This window comes from Lynx rufus, unplaced genomic scaffold (genome assembly GCF_022079265.1).
Source record: "Lynx rufus isolate CCGP_SWC_20201006 ecotype Redwood Valley unplaced genomic scaffold, mLynRuf1.p SCAF_8, whole genome shotgun sequence".
NCBI lineage: Eukaryota > Metazoa > Chordata > Mammalia > Carnivora > Felidae > Lynx > Lynx rufus.
This window is the reverse complement of record NW_025814896.1, coordinates 24,158,553-24,179,129: the sequence shown is the minus strand read 5'-3', so window position 1 is coordinate 24,179,129 and position 20,577 is coordinate 24,158,553. Positions and strand designations below refer to the sequence as shown.

General features: G+C 44.5%; 1 protein-coding gene across 3 annotated transcripts in view; it reads right to left on the bottom strand.

Annotated features, from left to right (window-relative positions):
* TRPC4AP (transient receptor potential cation channel subfamily C member 4 associated protein) overlaps nt 1–20,577 on the bottom strand; it is a 69,713-nt gene that overhangs the window by 5,099 nt on the left and 44,037 nt on the right. For 2 of the 3 annotated variants that reach the window (XM_047069797.1, XM_047069799.1), the window contains 5 exons: nt 10,872–11,038; nt 6,100–6,231; nt 4,356–4,414; nt 1,994–2,095; nt 795–878 (listed from right to left, as the gene is read on the bottom strand). In XM_047069797.1, the coding sequence (XP_046925753.1) occupies nt 795–878; nt 1,994–2,095; nt 4,356–4,414; nt 6,100–6,231; nt 10,872–11,038 (544 nt within the window). The remainder of the gene's footprint in view (nt 1–794; nt 879–1,993; nt 2,096–4,355; nt 4,415–6,099; nt 6,232–10,871; nt 11,039–20,577) is intronic. The other variant, XM_047069798.1, reaches the window with a different exon arrangement.

Sequence of the window (20,577 nt, the reverse complement as noted above, 5' to 3'; positions counted from 1 at the left end):
GGGCTGGCTACAGTAAGTCACATATGAAAATACACTCTAGCTTTGCCCCTTCAGAAGAACAGAAGGACAATGGAAAGTGGTGCTGAGAGTGCATGAGGAAACCTGACATATCTGTACAGATGGGCCACTGAGCTCACTTCTGATGGGCTGTCGTAGAGAAGAAGTGGCCCTGAGGGTGGGGGGGTAGAGCTGGGATCAATGAGGGGAAGACTGGACAAGGCAGGCTGAGTTGACAGGGGGCACATGTGGACACGAACCTATTGGTAGATCACACCCAGCCCTGACCAATGCCTCCCTTACCCGCTACTTCTGTCCACAGCCTTCACAACTCATCTTAGGTGAGCCAGAGGAGCTCTGGGGAGCCCTCCCTGTCCACACCCCCCCCCCCAGCCCCCAGCTGGATAAGGAGCTTTCCTTTGTTCCCAAGCCCCTGGGGCAGGTCCTGGCTCTATTTCTTTCCACACTGCACTCCAACAGGTTTCTTTACACGCCTGTTTCCCACAACCCAGGGAACTCCACGGGCAGGGGCTGCAGCTATTTCCTACCATCTGTCCAGCACAGAGTAGATGCTTGGTGAATGCTTGGTTAGTCCCTAAAATATACTGCTGGGATGCAGCAGAAGCTCATGCACACCTGTGGAGTCCTCCCTCCACAGAGGGAGACCCCCTCCCCCCCAGACTAGTCGGATATCCACAGCAGAAGCTGGTAGCCACATGAGGTGTTTCTAACCACTCGAGAGAAACACTTGGCTCCTGGACCCTTCAGGAGTGGCAGGTGCCTGTCCCCAGACCTACCTGAATGATGATTCGGCTGGCTCCTTCTTCATGACCTGCAGCAGACGAGTTAATAAGCCCCTCTTCCCATCACACACCAAACTCCTGAAACAAAACAGGTACATCAGTGGCAGACCTGAGGCTGACAGGGCCAAGTTCTACTTGGCCAAGGGACTGCTATCTTGGGGCCCTGGGGTTGGGTCTCTCTGCCGGTTTATGTGGGTGAAAAAACCTGGGACATTTCCAAACCTGCAGAATGCCCCCCAGCTCCATCTGTGCCCAGAGGACTCCAAGGACTCCTGCAGTCTTAGAACTGAACTCACACCACATCTCAGGCCAGCTTTCCGTTCCCAGACTCACTGGCAAGTGATCAGAGGCCAGAAAAACCCAGAGTCAGTGCTCAGAACCGCTGGAGGGCTGTTTACACCAAAGCGAATTTGAAATGCCAGGACAGAGTCTACCAGATGGGGCAAAGTCTGTGCCAGTAGGGTGAGAGAGGGAGTACCCTGGCCCCCACGTTCAGCTCCGCTGGCTTTGGACAAGTCCCTGTGCCTCTGGGCCTCAGCTTGCTGGTCTAGGAAGCAAGATGTTCGATGAGGAAATGACTTGGGCTGCACCATGGGGAACAGATGGCCAAGCAGGCAGGGATTCTGAGCCCTTAAACTCCCTCTTCAAATAGAACAGCTCTACTTTTATCCCCTCCAGACATTACAGACTATGCACGATTTTATTTGAACAGATTTCTCTTGCTTTAAAAAAAAAAAAAAATAGAGCCTGGGAATTATGACTTCTGTTGCTGGTTATAGTCCTCCCTGCCCTGACCCTCAGGAACCTGTGAGCTCCCTGCTGGTCAGAAGGTGGCACGAGCATAATCCAGCTAATGGGACTTATCACAGGGCAAGAAGCATGTCAGCAAAGGTGAGTGACAAAGGAGTGGGCAGAACACATGTGACTTTTGGCAGATGACCTCTCCAAACCCCTGCTCCCCACTCTGTAAAGTGGAGATGATGATGGCACCTCCCTCCCATGGCTGCTGTGCGGCCCCAGTGAGGTAATGCAGGTGACATGAGGACAGTGCGTGACACCCAGGAGCCCTCAGGACATCGGAGCTACATGTGAAAGAGAAAGGATAAGTACCAGACCCGTGGGCACTCATCTGTGAACCCGGGGGCACGCAGGCAGCCAGGGCGGGCTGTGGGCCAGAGCTGCATGCCACCCACCTGTCAGTGTTGAGGACGGCTTCCACCTCAGGGATGTTGGCCTTGAGAGAGATGGCACTGAGTTCGTTCAGCTCCTGGTTATTGAGCAGCAGGTACTTGTTCCTGCAACAAATGGATTGGAAGGGGTAAAGGACAGGCACCAGGCTAGTTCCCTTCTTGCCCAGTTCCTGTGGTGAGAGCCAGAGAATCTCCCAGGTGCCCTCCCCTGCCATCACTTGCTCCTGAGGCGGCAGAAGGGCACAGGCGAAGGGAGTCTCCCTGGCTCCCTCCCCTGCCCCTTTGCCTGCCACAGTCACTAACAAGGCCCATTCCCTCAGCATTTCCAGGCCTTTTGTTTGCCACTGAACATTTTTCTTTTTCAATATCTCTTTGAGAAAGAGAGAGAGAACAAGCATGCCTGCACACAAGTGGCGGATGGGTAGAGAGAGAGGGAGAAAGAGGATCCCAGGCAGGCTCTGCACTATCAGCGGAGAGCCCGATATGGGGTTCGAACTCACAAACCTCAAGATCATGATCTGAGCTAAAGTCGGACTGAGCTACCCAGGCGCCCCACCACTGAACATTTCCTTTTGCTTTCTCAAAGGCACATCCAACTTGGTGATGTCCAAATCAAACTCAGCATTTTGCTTCTCAAACCTGGCTCTATTCTAGCATTCCCACAGGGGCCTGAGGCAGCTGAGACACTCCCTCCTGTGCCCTTCATCTTTAGGCCTGGCATCACCCAAGCCACGTGAACAGAAGCAGCTTCCTAAATAGTCTCCCCCAGGAACTGATTCAACACACAGCACCCAGAGAGATCTTTAGAAAATGGGACTCTGACCAGGTTACTCTACTGTCAAAAACACCCCCACAATTTCACAAGCTTTAGACTATATAAAATCTAAGCCCAAGAATTTGACTGACAAGGTCCTGTGGCTGAGCCACCAACCACTTTCACAGCCTATGGGCCAAGCCCCTCTTCTTTACATCGTTCGCCACACTGGCCTTCTTGAACGCACGGTGCTCCACCCTGCAGGAGATTCTGCACACACCATTACTTCTGGAACAGACTCACTCACTCTTCCTTTTCACCCAATTTACCACTACCGACCCTTCAGGTTTCAGCTGACAAGTTGCTTCTGCAGGGAAGAGCTCCCGACTACCCTCTGGCCAGTTCAGGGCCCCTATCAAATGTTCTCTTACAGAAGCATGCTCCCTCCCTCTGAATACCATCTCCATCCGTCACTGTGCACCGGGTGGTGTGACTCTGATTAATGTCCCTCCTCCCTTCCAGGACCGTACCCTTCACGAGACCAGGGGTCACGGCTAATTTCACTCATCACTGTCTCCCCAGAGCCTAACAGTGCCTAACACATACAAGTGCTCAGATTTAATAAAAGTCTGATGAAAGTTAGGGACCCACTTCCTCAGAAAAAAAGTACACATTCAGAACATACTGGTGCCATTTTTTAGAGTGTTCACATACTTTCTGGAGCTTAAGTGCTTCAGACAAAGAGCCTCTGAAAGAGGATGGTCAACATGATCCAGACAAAAGTAGCCAAGTGGAGGCCCTTGGCCACATTTGTCCTCAGGCACTTTCTGGTAGCTTACACGATGTTTCAAAAGAATTTAAGTCAATGTTTAAAACCAGGATCTTCCACATAAATCTTAATTTCTAGCTTCCCTTGGGGGAAAAAAACTCAGAAGCTATGTAACAGCGGGCCCAGTTTCCTGTATACCAGCGGTAGGCAAGAGCTAAGCAGTAACTGCCTGTGTGTTCCAGCTCACGAAAGTCCTTCCATCCCACCCCTTACCCTCGCCATAATGTCTCCCCAGTGCCAAGGTCAAGGGGTCAGCTGCTATTCATCCCTCCCCCGGCACTGTTTTCCTTAGAGCAGAGAATCACTCTCTTGTGAATTCTCCACTGAAGTAGAAAAATGAAAAATGAGAGGGCAGAATGCGGCTTCAAAAAAATGGAAGAGGGTACATCTCCTTGTGCAGGTGAAGAATATTCCACCTGTTCAATAAGCAAATACTCAGCCCACTTTGCCCACCTGAGGTCCCTGTGAAGGGCCAAGCTGTCCATTCCTGGTTCGGAGGGACAGTTGAGGGATGTATTGACTCCAAGGGTAACAAGGAGCCAGCAACTCTGTACTCCCTTCCTGAGGTGGCAGTGAGGGCTCAGGGGAAGACTGGCACAGGGCCTGGCACAAAGGAAGGGCCGCATGAACAGCAGCTCTTATTACAGTATTGTCAAAGTGCAGCCACACGTGGTAACCATGTGACAGCTGCCCTCACAGCTGCCAGGTCCTCCGGAGCTGAGGTCTGAGACAGGGGAGAAGCCCTTGCAACAACTGTCCTTCCAAAGACAACTCGTACTTACTCGTGGTGGTCACTGAAACTCTGGAGAAGCCTCAAGAACTGTATCTTCAAGGTGATGTCCTAAAACACATATGCATCCTTGATGTTAAAACCATCACCACAACGTTCCCAATGAAAATAAAACATTCTGGTGAGAGCCTGGATGTGTCGCTTTGCTTCTCTGAGCCTCTGTCCTCACACACAATGAGGACTTTTCTATAGTCAGAAACTCTTTGCTGACTTCCACAACTGGCCAATAAGAGATTAAGCTGCTGCGGACCCTTCCTGCTATCCCCCGCTGCTTCCACCTACATGTTGAATAAAAAATAACTAAAATTCTTTTAAACGTGAGGCTAACTTCATAAGAAAGGAAAATCCATAGGAATCAGAAATGAAGAAAGGACTGCGTTCAGAGCAGTGAGCACAAGAGCAGATGGTCAGCAGCTCTGGGTGGGATGGAGAAGTGGGAATGACATTTACTCATGCCAGGGCTTGGGTTTAATGCCCTGCAGGGACTAGACAGAACCCTGTGCCCATGTAAAGCCTGGTAAGCATGTACACTTGGTGAAACAAGAGTGAGAAAAACCCCACTTATCAGCCCAGGGAGCTGGCAAAGATGCCTGTTTCTGCCCGGGTGCTACTGGTGGTGAAGGGGAGCCCCCCGAAGAGAAATCTGGCACTCAACATGAAAACTTGCCCTGTGGCACTTACTCATAAAGAACCTGGCAGACAAAAGCAAGTGTTCTGAAGAAATACTTCCAGAGGCAAGGCTACATTCCAGAACACGAGGTCACATTCCACCCTGAGGGGAATATGAAGATTCAAATGCAAGTATTAGCATCCCATGAGCAATCCAAGACCATAAAAAAAGTATGTTACAAGTAATGAACATTAACATAACAAATAAAGACCAAGTCGTTTTTGACAAAGAACCAGATGTCTCAAAACGCAGAATACATTCAACTTGAAATTAAAAATTCGGATGATGGGCTGAGAGGCAAATTGGACAAGGCCAGAGAAGAACAGTAAGCTGGAAGGTCAGGCACTGTGGGAAGTCCCCAGAACATGGCACAGAGACCAGGGAGAGCCTATGGCACTGATGGCCGTGTGTGGCACTTCAAAGTCCCAGAGCACTGTCCTCCTGATGCTGGTGATCAAGCCTCCACGTGGCCCACGAGGACAGTGGGCAAGGGAGTGTGACCTTCCTCCTGCAAAAAACAGGCTCAGAGATTCAGCGACTCGTTCAAGCTCTCCCAGCAAACTGAGTGGCATAGAGGCCTCCTGACTCCCAGTTCAGTGCTCTCTCCAGTGCACCATAAGAGAGACCAGGTAGAGGTGAGCCTCTGACTCCTTTAAAAAAGAAAGCACCCTAAAGCCCTTTCTGGCCACAGACCATTGGTGATGCATGCTCTCAAGAGGGCAAAACCCACCACCAGTAGATGTGCAACAGTGTGGGGCTGCATACAGATCAAGGGGAAGCCTGCCACTAGGTAACAGAGAGGCTTTCTGGAGGGAAAGCCTCCTGGGAGCGCCCTGTCCTAGAGGTGTGCACGAGGAAGCTGACAGAGGGCCTCAGAAGGGATTTCTGCACAGGTGGAGGGGTGGGGTCAGACCCTTCTCAAGGCAGCTTCCATTTAAGGGATCATATAGACTAGGACTTTATTTCTACTCTTTCAAAAAATGAGATTTCAAAGGGTCAACAGCAGTCCTGGAAACAAGTACTCCTGGCAAATAAAGCCCGTATGTTGCCACGTTCCCCAGCTCACCGGGCTACAGTCACAGTTCTGGTTGTGACCATGGAGGACAAGGGCAGATGCTGAGTGCTTCCTCCAAATCAGCTTGTCGAACAAATTATTGAGCCCGGGGATCAGCTTGAACTCTGCGATCATTCTGTGAACCTGGATGGGGTAGGAAGGCAAAAAAGCATTACAACAAACGTGCTGTGAAGATCCATCAAAATCTCCTGCTCGGCACGTTCTAAACAATCTTTGAGGATGAAGAAAGCAACAGTCAGTAGGGACTGTGGAGGTTTAAATGAAATACCTCACTTAGCCACCCCTCTCCACACTCCCACTATGCACAGACACACTTTTGCACTCTACTCACAGATCCCCACAATACTCCTGGAGTCACACTGTATGGTGGGTCCTCTTTTAAGAACACAAGTTTTGGATTCAGGGAGTCCTGGGTTTGACAAGCAGCTCCAACACATACGAACTTAATAACCTTAATCAAATTTCTTAATTTGTTTGTTCTTAGTTTGTTTCCTACTCATATCATTAAAGTATAAATACCCCTCATGCTTCAGAGTAGGAATAGATTTCAACTAGAGACAAGATAAACATATTTAAAAGATGTAAACCCTAAGTATCCTAGAAAAATCTATGCAAAGATTTAAAAAAAAATTTTTTTTTAAACGTTTATTTATTATTGAGAGACAGAGTGAGACAGAGCATGACCATGGGAGGGGCAGAGAGAGGAGGAGACACAGAATCCGAAGCAGGCTCCAGGCTCTGAGCTGTCAGCACAGAGCCCGACGCGGGGCTCGAACTCACGGACCGCGAGATCGTGACCTGGCTGAAGTCGGACGCTCAACCAACTGAGCCACCCAGGTGCCCCTGCAAAGATTTTTGTAAACGACCATACGAGAAAGATTTTCTAAAATATTAAGTATACCTAGAAGCCAAAAGAGAAGACTGTTCAATTCAATCATATAAACCTTTAAAAATTCTCTGTGGCAAAATTCACAATAAGCAAAGTCGTTAAGTCAAATAGGAAAATGGAGAACATAGTGGCAATCTCACATCATAGGCAAAAAGCTAATTTCCTCTGTAAGGAATCCTACAAATCTCTTAAACAAAAAGACCAACCTTACAGAAAAAATGGGCAAAGGTTACAGACAGGAAAATACAAGACATTCTTCAATATATGAAAGTATTCAGCCTCACTTATAATACTAAAAGAAATTCAAATCACAATGAATTTTTCGCTTTCTCAGGTTAGCAGAGAACAAAGCTTAACAATACTGTGCTGGAGAGCTGGGCCTCAGGCACGCTCACTCACTACTGGTGAGAGGGCATTTGCCGAACTGCCCGCAGAAGAAGGTCATTTCGGTGAGATCTCTAAAATCTACAAATGCATATTCCCTTTGACCAGCAATTCTACTTTCAGGAATTTATTCTCAGATCCACATACTAAATGACGTATGTGTAAAGTTACTCACTAAAGAACAGCAGCACTATTTGCAATACCAAAAAAATAGATATAACCTATACTTCCCGTCAGTGGGTATTAGTTGTGTAAACCTTGGCATATCCATTCAGTGGGGTATAAGGTACCAGAAAAAAGATTGAGGTCTTTCACACATAGTGAATTAAACATTTACCAAGATACAATATCAAAAAAGCAAATATGTACATGCTATATTAGTCACTGTGTTAAAAAAAAATGAGAGGAATATATTTGCTTTTATAAGCATAAAATGTCTCTAGAAGGATACATGAATAACTGGTAAAAATTAGATGCTTCATGGAAGAACCAGAATATCCAGGATCAGAGGAGAGAAAGGCTTCATTCATGCTTGTTTACATTTTTTTTTTTTTTTAACATTTATTTACTTTTGAGAGACAGAGCATGAGCAGGGAAGGGGCAGAGAGAGGAGGAGACACAGAATCTGAAGCAGGCTCCAAGCTGTCAGCACAGAGCCTGATGCAGGGCTTGAACTCACAAACCACGAGTTCATGACCTGAGCCAAAGTCGGACACTTAATGAGCCACCCAGGCGCCCCGCTTATTTACACATTTTAATAAAGAACTATGTGAATTATTTACCTATCAAAAAATATGTATATATATATATTTACCTAAAACAAAGTTATTACTACTTCTTCTCAGGGCTCTTATAAGGACAAAGCTAGAAAATGTATGTAAAGTCCTGAGCACAGGATCAGTGCTTACTGATTCCCATTCTACAAGGGGAAGGGGAAGTTTAGCAGGACAGATGGCCAAGGCAGTGGTGGAAATGTCGGCCTAACTCAAGGGTTCTGATCCTAAAGCCTGTCGTTCAGGCCTACCACAGGTGTGCATTTATTTATTTAAATTTTTAAAAACATGTTTATTTTTGAGAGAGAGACAGAGCGCGGGAGGGGCAGAGAGGGAGACAGAATCCAAAGCAGGCTCCGGGCTCCAAGCTGTCAGCATAGAGCCCAACACGGGGCTCAACCCCACAAAGAGTGAGATCATGATGTGAGGCAAAGTCAGATGCTTAACCGACTGAGCCACCCAGGTGCCCGGGTGTGCATTTATCTCAGGAGGCCAAAACTGGACAAAGCTGTGACTCTGGACAATGTTCTTTGAACCCGAGTCCCCTGATGGAAAATGAGAGCTACTGAAGACGCTGAAAGGATTCAATGAGGTAATGTGGCCCAAATGCAGGGCCTGACTTTACAGGAAGTGCTGTATTGATTGTTTACATGAGCACTGGAGAAATGGAACTTAGGACATCTGGGGAGAGTGACTTCAATTTAACCAAGACTGGTCAGAGAACTTGGCCTGAATGTACAACAAAAAGGCCACTCTAAGGAGGAACCTTCTGGGAGGCCTGGCCGGGGAATCCCTTTTCCTTGCTGTCCCAGCCTCGATGAGGCCTGTGGATCCATGTCCCCACAGCGCCGGCATACAGCAGAACGCAGTCAATGCTGACTGTGCTCCTGAGGACATGCCAGCAGAACACTGGTTCTCAGGTGGGCAGCAGCCTGAGGCCAGCCTGTGGTCCCTCCAAGGCAGCAGCAGCAGTAATCATACAGGTTAACCAGAGAAACCAATGACTGATTCATAAAGACTTGGGAACAGGAAGGTTGCTCAGGGAGCAGGGAACGGTCATGAGGGACAGAAAGTAGATGGCTCTACTGATGCCTGGAACCTGAGGGCACAGCCCTTTTTGTACCCTGGTTTCCTCAAGTATCAAGTGAGGGGAGAGGTGGTCACCACTTTTTTTTTTATAACTTACCAAATACCCCAAAATTCAAATGTGAATAACCGTGAAAAAAGATAAAAGCACTGAACACATGTAGGGCACAGCGACGTAATCATTTCGTAACAAATGTATTCCATATTGGAGTAAGGAGCTTCAATGCCGTGGAGGTCAGGGTGGGGCTTCATCCAGGGTCCTGGTTTTAAATACCAACTGCATGCTGACAACCTCCATGGTTCTAGCCCCGGGCCTGACCTCTGCCCTAACTCCAGGTGCAGGTAATCCGGGTGCCGATTCTGAGAGACACCTCAAACCTAACTTGTTCAAACTGAATTCCCTGCCCTTCTCTCTACGCCTCCACTCCTCTCCCCTAACTCCTAACCCACAGTCTTAACCATCTCAATAAATGGCCAATCCATCCTCCCACCTGCTTGGGCCAAAAACCTTAGAAGTTGTCAAAGAAGTCACCCTTAATCCCTCTCTCATGCCCACATCCAAACTATCAGCAAATTCTACCTGTTCTACCTTCAGAATATATCCAGACTGTAAGCACTTCTTGAGACTCCCCTCCACCAATATGCTTAGTCCTGGCTACTATCATCTCTTTCACAAGGCTGCCAGAAGGGTGGCTTCCCAGTCACTCAGAGTAAACACCCACGTCCTTAAAATGGCCTGTGAAACCCAGATGGGATCCTCATCCCTCCCCTCACTGATCATTCCAGTCCATGCCCCTGCTTCCCTACTATTCTACCAACCCACTGGGCATGTTCGCACCTCAGGACTCGCTCCCTCTACCTGGTAGGCTGCCTCAGGGATCAGCGTGCATGGCCCTCTCACTTTCTTCATGACACTGCTATGCTGGATGTCATCTTTGCAGTGAGTCTTCTCCCTGGCTACGCTATCCAAAACTGCTCCTCACTTGTAAGATGGGGATAACTTCACCTATCTCGCACGGAGCTGCTATGATGGTCCAGGGTCTGACTCAAAAAGGAGCTTAAGGACTGTTGAGTGCCCCCCGCCAACTGCCCACCTTTTTTTCATCCACAGGGCAATGATTAGTCAGCAGGAGAGGACTAGTTCTCATCTATCCTGAAGAGGAATGCTACTTCCAGAGCTCTCTTTCTCCCCCTGTAGGTTATAGGCCCTTGCTCCTTCAACCCCAGCACATGTGGAGCCCCAATAGCTGTCTAGTTTTTGTAACTGATACAGCTCCCAGCTCTGGCCCACCACCCTGAGCCCCCATCGGACTGGCAACTCTTCTAGTGCATCTACAGGGCAGTCGTCCTGTCACAAAAACCCTTTCTTCTTCATATTCACAAGGTCAGGTAACATGGCCAAGCAACCAGCTATGCCCTGGGCACCAATGCTCTGCCCAGAAATGCTGCCCACAGCAAGGTATGGTAGAAAGACTATGGACTCTGGAATGAGACTGGCTTCCTAATATGTAAACAGAGATGAGGAGAACGACCCCTGCACTTTGCTGGGCTGGAGTGACAGCCTAATGGAGTACTTGATGCCCCACAAGTGCCCGGGACATGTTCTGAGACGTGTGGGAGGGGGGGCCCACCTGATTTCGCTGACGCCCCATCAGAAGCACGCAGAGAACATAGAGCACTTCCAGTTTGTACATGATCTCATGCATGATCTTCATTGACTGAGGCAGCTGGGTCCTGGTGGAAGTGTGAGGCAGTCCATTCTCCTCAGAAGCCCCTGGAGGAGGGAACACAATGGAGGCTGAGACAGCCACCAGGAGAGAGGGTTGAAACACTGCTTGTAAGGAAACATGTTTCTGCTCCTCAAACCAGCTCTGGACAGACTTGAGGTAACAGAGCCATTAGACTGGCCCCTGAGCCCATGACAGAGACTTTGAAAGCCACAAAACCCCCTCTGTGCCCACAGGGACCAGGCAAGCTTAAAAACAGAAAAACTGACTCTGCACATCATAAGAAAAGAAGTTCTGTATGTATGGTGACAGATGTGAGCTAGACTTACTGTAGCGATTATTCTGCACTATGTACAAGTATCAAATCATCATGGTGTACACCTGAAAATAATACGTCGGTATCAATTATACTCAATAAAAAACCAAACCGACTCTGCAGTTGCATTCTATCTCACTGACTTTAACACAGTGAAAATGCTCTGACACAGCCAATGCAACAACAAGATCCATCTCTTCCTGATATTCTTTTCTCCCGTCATCATCAGAGAGTATCCCCCACCCAAGTGCCCAGTGAGCTAGCAACGAATTGTGCCAAACTCTCTTCAGGTCACAATTGACTCTAAGTACTTGGTACCTCTACCTAGATTCTAAAAGGAAGCACTGCCGAAAGACTGAGAGGGATTCTTTTCCGAGATTTCTTTTCTCCTGTTTTGCAAAGAACCATCTAAAGTTTTCTAAGGTTCAGCTTTCCAAGGCAGACTGGGCACCACAACTGCTGTTAATGATACAGATGAACATAGTGTCTACTAGCAGACTTCCATTTTACCCAGTTTCATTGTTAGTAACAATGGCAGCAGCTAAGTAATATTTCTGGGACATGGTATATGCCAGCTATCATATTTTGGGCTGCAGGTAAACCATCACATTTATTCTACTACCCAGTTAACAAGAAAGTCTCAATGAATCATGCAGGTTACAATCAAGAATACTCATGGGAAGGTGCTAGAACAAAGTGCTGAAGGCTGAGGGCTCTGGGATTATAACTTGCTGGCTGTGTAACACTGGTCAAGTTACCTCCACACTAGGCCTCAGACTGCCTCATAGAAGGGAAGTAACAGCAATGCTACTGTGGACGGCTGGGTGGTTATTTGGAGTCAATGAGAACACAAGAAAAGCCCAGCACCTGGTTCTTGGGGAGCCTTCCTCTTAGGTACCTGTTATTTTAAAAGAGTACTGGTCAGGGTCAAGAGACCTTAGGGATTACTTCCCCTCAACTTTTCTCATGTTTAACGTGAAAAGATGAATGAGTAACTACTAAGGTCCTTCCAAGCTCCCACTGGAACTGCTGCAAGACCTTTTGCAAAGGGCCAGAAAAACTATATGGGATAGAACAGTGGTTATCAAGTAATATTTGGGTAAGGTGCATGCAAAAGTCTGGTGACTTCTACAAGGTGATACCAATGTACAAGAACCCAAGTTATTCTGCCCTACTGGCATGGAACTATGTTTTTACAGCCATGTCATGTCACTAATATAAAATCACAACCCTGGGAGATGACAGGTTGTTGAGTGAAGCAAGACTGAAAGGCAGCATGGCACAGATGTTAACAGCACAGCCCCCGAGCTAGCCTGCCACATCTGACCCAGCTCTACTACTGTTCACCAGCTGAGTGGCCTTGGGTAAGCTGGTAGATGTCACTATGCTTCAGTATCCATCCTCACCTATAAAACTGGGGTAACAGCAACAGTACCTATCTCTTACCAACATTGCAAAAATCAAAGGATTTAATATATTCAAAGTGCTGAAAACAATGCCTGGCACATGAATAAGTAACATGTAAGTATATGGTAAATAAAAAGAAAATGAGTTTTTCTGCTAATGCTTGCTTGCTACTAGTTTTTTTTTCTTTTTAATCTACAAGGTTTTTTTTTTTCAATTAAATTTTTAAAAATGTTTATTTATTGGGGTGACTGGGTGGCTCAACTGGTTAAGTGTCCCAACTTCAGTTTAGGTCATGATCTCGTGGTCTGTGAGTTCGAGCCCCGTGTCGGGCTCTGTGCTAAGGGGGCTGGAGAGCCACTGGGGGACAGGATGCTTAAGGGAAGGACAGGCACAGCGAATGGCAAACAAGCCCTCCTCAGTAATAAACGTCTGTGGAGAAAGAGAAACACAGGCAGCTCAGATGCTTCCCCGGGCAATGCCGATCTTTGGTGCCTGGTTTTCATGGGTTTGACAAGAAAGTCTCTGGGGTAAGTATTTTCAAGAAAGGCAGTTCTTAAACCAATGGCCAGAGCTCAGCAACAAGATTAATTCCCAAGGATGAGGATGGGCAAACTAGTTTGAGAGGTTTCTGCTTCCCTCCAATCTCTTCAGCTGCATAAAACTGATTCAAGGGGTCACCACCCTCCATAGGTCTACACTGCACTCTGGGGCATACTCTTTTTTTTTTTCCTAAAACAGCTTTGAGCTATAATTCAGCATACAATTCACCCACTTGAAGTGTATAATCCAGTGGTTTTTAACATATTCACAGTTGTGCAGCCATCATAACTGATTTTAGAGCATTTTCATCACCCCAAAAAGAAGTCTTATTCTCATTTGCCACCAAACCCCTCATCTCTAGGCATCCACTAAAGTACTTTGTTTCAAAGGAATTGCCTTTTTAAGACATTTCATATAAATGGAATCATAAAATATGTGACCTTTTGTGCCTGGCTTCTTCTACTCTGCACAATGTTTTCAAGATTCATTCAGGTTGTAGCATATATCAGTATTTCATTTTTTACACTGCCGAATAATATTCTGCTATATGAATATACCACATTCTGTTATCCACTTACCAGCTGATGGACATATGGGTTATTTCCATATTTTGGCTATTATAAATCTGCAGCTGTAAATATTCACGTGTAAGTTTTTACATAAACATGTTTTCATTTCCCCTGGATATATAAGTAGGACTAGAATTTCTGGGTCATATGGTAACCCTGTTTAGCCTTTTGAGGAACTGTGAAAAGTGCCAGACTGTTTTCCAAAGTGACTGCACCATTTTATATACTCACCACAGAGAATGAGGGTTCTGATTTCTCCACATCCTTGCCAACACTTGCTATCATGTCTTTTTGATGATAAACATCCTAACAGGTATGAAGTAGTATCTAATTGTGGTTTGGATTTGCATTTCCCTGATGGTAATGATGTTAAACATCTTTTCATGTGTTTATTGGCTATTGTATCTCTGCTTTGGAGAAATGGGTATTCAAATCCTTAGCCCACATTTCAAAATGTGTTGTCTTTTTAAAATTTTTTTTTTTTTTTCAACGTTTATTTATTTTTGGGACAGAGAGAGACACAGCATGAACGGGGGAGGGGCAGAGAGAGAGGGAGACACAGAATCGGAAACAGGCTCCAGGCTCTGAGCCATCAGCCCAGAGCCTGACGCGGGGCTCGAACTCACGGACCGTGAGATCGTGACCTGGCTGAAGTCGGACGCTTAACCGACTGCGCCACCCAGGCGCCCCATAAATGTGTTGTCTTTTTATCACTGACCTGTATGAGTTCTTTACAAATTCTAGATTCAAGTCCCTCATTAGATATATGGTTTGTAGCTAATCCATTTCTGCAAAGAAGCCAGTTGAGATTTTGACAGACACAGAGCTCGACACGTGGAGTACTGCTACCTTAATCATACTGAGTCTTCCGGTCCATGAACACGAGATAGCTTTATATTTAGGTCCTCTTTCATAATAATAAAAATGTTTTATAGTTTTCAGAGTAGGAGTTTTGCATTTCTTTGTTAAGTTTATCCCTAAGTATTGCACTCCTTTTGATGCTCTTATAAATGAAATTTCTTAATTTTGGTTTGGTCATTGCTACTGTATAGAAACAATTGAATTTTGTATATTGACCTTATAATCTGAAACGCTGTTGAACCCACTTATTAGTTTAGTGGGTTTTTGTTTTTACTGGATTCCTTGGTTTTTCTATATATAAAATCTGTGAAGAAAGACAGCTTAACTTCCTCCTAATCTGAATGCCTTCTATTTCTCTTTCTCACCTAGAACCCCCAAAGCAATGTTGAGTTGAAGCAGCAAAGGCAGGGGTCCTTGTCTTGTGCCTGATCTTAGTGGGGGAGCAGCTTTCAGTCTGTGGGCATTAAGTATGCTGGCTGGGGGTTTAAGATGCCCTTTAATTGGTTGGGACTGCTTCTTTCTCTTCCCAGTTTGAGTGTTTTTATCATGAAGGGGTGTTGGATTTTGTCTGATGCTTTTCTGCATCTACTGAAATGATTGTATTTTTGTTCTTCTACTGATACAGTGTATACATCAATTGATTTTCATATACTGAATCAACTATGCATTAATCCTACCTAGTCACGTATATACTTACTTGGTCAGGTGTATAATTCTTGTATGTTGCTAAATTTGGTTTGCTAGTATTTTCTTGAGGATTTTTACATTTATATTCATGAGAGATACTGGTCTGTAATTTCCTTATAGTGTCTTTGGTTTGGGTATCAGGTTAATTATGACTCATATGTTAGGAAGTGTTTCTTCCTCCTCTATTTTGTGGAAGTCTGTGACATACTGGTGTTAATTCTTATTTAAATGGCTTCTTATTTAAGAGGCCAGGGCTTCTTTGCGGGGGGGGGGGGGGTAGTTTTTCTGTTATTAATTCGATCTCTTTACTTTCATAGGTCTGTTCAGATTTTCTATTTCTCGAGTCAGCTACAGGAGTTTTTGTCTTTCTTATCATCTGTCCATTTCATCTAGGCTGTCTAATCTGTTGGCATACAGTTGTGTACAGTATTTCCTTAGAGTCATTTTTATCTTTGTACATGTTGTCATGTACCCTCTTTCATTCCTGGTTTTAGTAGTTTGAATATTGTCTTTTTTTTTTTCCTTGATCAGTGAAGCTAAGTTTGTTAATTTTTTTTTTTTAATTTTTTTTTCAACGTTTTTATTTATTTTTGGGACAGAGAGAGACAGAGGATGAACGGGGGAGGGGCAGAGAGAGAGGGAGACACAGAATCGGAAACAGGCTCCAGGCTCCGAGCCATCAGCCCAGAGCCCGACGCGGGGCTCGAACTCACGGACCACGAGATCGTGACCTGGCTGAAGTCGGACGCTTAACCGACTGCGCCACCCAGGCGCCCCCTAAGTTTGTTAATTTTGTTAACCTTTTCAAAGAACCAACTTCTGGTTTTGTAGATTTTCTCTATTATTTTTCAATTCTCTATTTCATTAATTTCTATTCCAATCCTATTATTTCTTTCCATCTGCTTGCTTTGAGAAAATAGCTTGCCTCTTCCTTTTTCAATGACTTAAGGAGAAAAATTAGGTTACCGATTGGGGAATTTGAGTTTTTTTTTGTTTTTTTTTTTTAATGTAGGGATTTATAGCTACACATTTCTCCCTTAGCATGCTTTAGCTGCATTCCTTAAGGTCAGTATGTTGTGTCATTTTCATTCGTCTCAAAATATCTTTGAATTTTTTTTTAATGTTTTGAGAGAGAGAGAGAGAGAGAGAGCGCGAGAGAGAGCGAGAGAGCGAGCAGGGAAGTGGCAGAGAGAGAGAGAGAGAAACACAGAATTTGAAGCTCCAGGTTCTGAGCTGTCAGCACAGAGCCCAACACGGGGCTCAAACCCACAAACTGTGAGATCGTGACCTAAGCTGAAGTCGGATGCTTAACTGACTGTTATATCACTTAATTTCCATGTTTCTAATATCTGATTTCTAATACTACTTCTCTGTGACTGAAATACGTGGTTTGTACAATCTTAATCCTTTCAACTTTACTGAGGCTTTTTAGGTAACCTAGCATATGGTCTATCCTGGAGAATGTTCCATGTGCGTGTGAGAAGAACGTATATCCTGCAGTTGTTTGGTGGTGTTCTATATATATCTAGTAAGTTTAGTTTGTTTAAATTTTTTTTAACGTTTATTATTTTTGAGAGCGAGAAAGTGCACAAGCAGGGGAGGGGCAGAGAGAGAGGGAGACACAGAATCCAAAGCAAGCTCCAGGCTCTGTCTGAGCTGTCAGCACAGAGCCTGATGCAGGGCTCAAACTCACAAACCACGAGATCATGACCTGAGCTGAAGCTGGATGCTTAACCAACTGAGCCACCCACGTACCCTGTTTGTTTTTTAAGTTGGCGCCATGCTCAGTGTGGAGCCCAACATGGGGCTTGAACTCATAACCCTGAGATAAAGAGTCATTCAACCAGCTGAGCCACCCAGCCGCCCCAAGTCTAGTTGGTTTAGAGTGTTGCTCAAGTCTTCTATTTCCTTCTTGATCTTCTAGTTGTTTTCTCCATTATTGAAAGTGGGGTATTCAAGTCTCCAACTATTACTGCTGCTTATTTCTCTCTTCAAATCTATTAGTTTTTGTTTCATTTATTACTTTTTTGGCTCTGTTGTTAGATATGTTTATAACTGTTCTATCTTCTTAATAGATTCACCCTCTTATTATAAAATGTCCTTTTTTTTCTTTTATCTCTGATAACATTTTTTGTTTTCAAGTCTCTTCTACTATAGCCACTCCAGCTTTCTTATGGTTGCTCTTTGAAGTATGCATCTTTTTCTATCCTTTACTTTTAACCTATTTCTACCTTTGAATAGAAAGTATACCTCCTGTAGGCTGCATACAATTGGATCTTTTCTAAAAACTCCACTATGACTATTTTTTGGATAAATTGTTTTAATCTATTCATATTTAAGGTTATTAATGACACAGTTGGGATTACTTCTGCCTTTTTACTTTTTGTTTTCTACATAGCTTATGTGTTTTTTAATTCCTTTATTTCTCCTATAATACTTTCTTTTGTAGTAAGTGAACACTTTCTGGTATAACATCATAATTCCTTTAATGATTTTCTCTATTTTTAAAGTTACTTTCTTTGCAGTTGCTATCGGGTTTGCGATATACATCTTAACCTGACAGAATCTTTTCAGATTTATACTAATTCCAGAGTTCCTATATAGCTCTATTCCCCCTCCTCTTTTTGTGCTATTAGTTTTATGCATACTACATCTATGTACACTAACCAACAATATATTGTACAACACACTGCACACACTGTTACACAATACACTGTTGTAATTATTAGTTTATACAATTTCATGTTCATTAAAGAAGCTGAGGAAAGAAAGGAGAGCAAGTAAATATTAATAGAGTTTGTTATACTGATCCTCTTATTTACCACTTTGGTTGTCTTCATTGATTCCTGTTGATTCAAGTTACTATCTGGTATAATTTCCTCACTGCAATACAACTTTGGTCCCATCCAAGTTCCCACAAAGTTTCTTTGTGCTGTTACTGTCAAATATATCACACTTCTGTATGTTACAGATTCAACAATATAATTATAAACATATGTTTTATTTACACAACTGTTTTTAAATTAATTAAGAAAAGGAGAAGAAATATGCATTTATACTGTCTTTTATGATTCTCTAATTACCTTTACTACTGCTCTTTGTTGTTTTGCATAGATTCACATTACTGCCTGAGGTCACCTGCTTTCCGCCTGAAGAACTTCCTTTGGTATTTCTCATAAGGCAGATCTTTTAGTAATGAATTCTCTAAGTATTTGTTCATCTAGCAAGGTCTTTATTTTACCTCTGTTTCTGAAAGAAAGTTTTGCTGCTGACTTTTTTCCTTTCAGCCCTTAGATCATCCCACTGCCTTATGACCTCTATTATTTCCGAGAAGTCAGCTATCAATCTTAAAGAAATATTCTTGAACATGAGGGTTTGTTTTTCTCTTTCAACTTTCAAGATTTTCTCTTTGTCTTTTAGCATTTCTCTTATGATGCGTGTGGGTGTGAATCTCTTTGAATTTATGCTACTTGCAGTTCTTTGAGCCTTTCAGATGTATATATTAATGCTTTTCAAATTTGTGAAGTTTTCAGCCACTATTTCTTTGAATATTCTTCTTGCTCCTTTCAGTGAATTCTTGCTTCCAGTTATTTATAATTTTAAACCGCAGAACTTCCGTTTGGCTCCTTTTTCTATCTCCTCTTTACGGATACCCTCTATTTGATGACATACTGTCGTCAGAGCTTCTTTAGTTCCTTCTACTTCTTTAGGCACAGCATCCTTTAGCTCTTTGACCTCCTTATGACAGGTCTCCATTAAATCCAATATCTGGGCTCTCTCACAGGCAATTTCTGTTGCCTGCTCTCTCCTGTATATGGGCCATACTTGCTCTGCATATCTCATACATTTTATTAAACTGACATCAAAAAAATTTTTTTTAATGTTTATTTTTGAGACAGAGAGAGACAGAGCATGAACGGGGGAGGGTCAGAGAGGAGGGAGACACAATCTGAAGCAGGCTCCAGGCTCTGAGCTGTCAGCACAAAGCCCGACGCGGGGCTCGAACTCACGGACTGTGAGTTCATGACCTGAGCCGAAGTCGGACACTTAACCGACTGAGCCACCCAGGCGCTCCTTAAACTGACATTTTAGGTAAATAATACAGCAACTGTGGATACTGGTTCCCCTTCTTCCCTTTTGGGGCTTGTTATTTTCTTGTTCATTTGTTCAGTGACCTCCCTAGACTATTTCAGCAAAGTCTATTTCTCCACAGACTAGCGAGGTCCTTGGTGTTTTGCTTCAGAGGAGTGAAGTTGTGGGGGTGTTTACAGTCTCCCTGGATGACGATTTCTGCCTCATCTGGTATGAAACCCAGCTGTCAGACTCCACTAATTGCTGGCTGAATGCTCCACTGTTTTTGACAATGCCTTGGGGCGTAATAAAGTGCTCCAAAATCTAATCCAATTAAAACCGGGCCAACGTAGTTTCTGAGACTGAGGTTGGTTTTGACCTCAGAAGAGCTCTGCTTAGCTGTTTTCCTGGTTCTTACTGGTAAACTACCCAGCCTATGGTTTAACTTTTTTTTTTTATGTTTATTTTTGAAGAGAGAGGAAGGGGGGGGTGCGCCCTCAAGTGAGAAAGGAGCAGAGAGAGAGAGAGAGAGAGAGAGAGAGAGAGAGAGAGACCCCCAAGCACAAACGAACCCTGAGATCAAGTCCTGAGACAAAATCAATGAGTCGGACACTTAACAGACTGAGCTACCCAGGAGCCCCTATGGTTTAGCTTCTTGTTCTCACTTAAGAGCTAACATCCTCCTTTTATTTGCTTACCACCAAAATCAACATTGTTTTCCAGAACACCCTTAGGTCTGAACTTCCCTACCTTCTGCTCTTATGCATTACCTCTTGTCCTGGCAAAATCTTGGTGCCGCTACTCTGAGCAGGGTCAGACGACTTTTAAGTCTTTTTGGCTTGCCTCTCCCTACACGGAAGCTCTGTCCTACACCTGAGTTGGGGCAAGGACAGCAGGGTCACAGAATTCTTGCTTGCCAGGCCTAGGGCACAGCTTCTGTACTGAGTGTAGTACAAAGGTAGTCAGAAGAAAGGAGCCCCTGGCATTATGTGCAATAAGTGAATTAAATGAAGTCAGAAAGAGAAAAATACTATATAATATCACTTCTATGTGGAATCTAAAAAAAGTCAAACTCAGAGAAATAGAATGCTGGTTACCTGAGGTTGGGAGAATTAGGAAGATAGTGGTCAAAAGGTACAAACTTCCAGTTATAAGATTA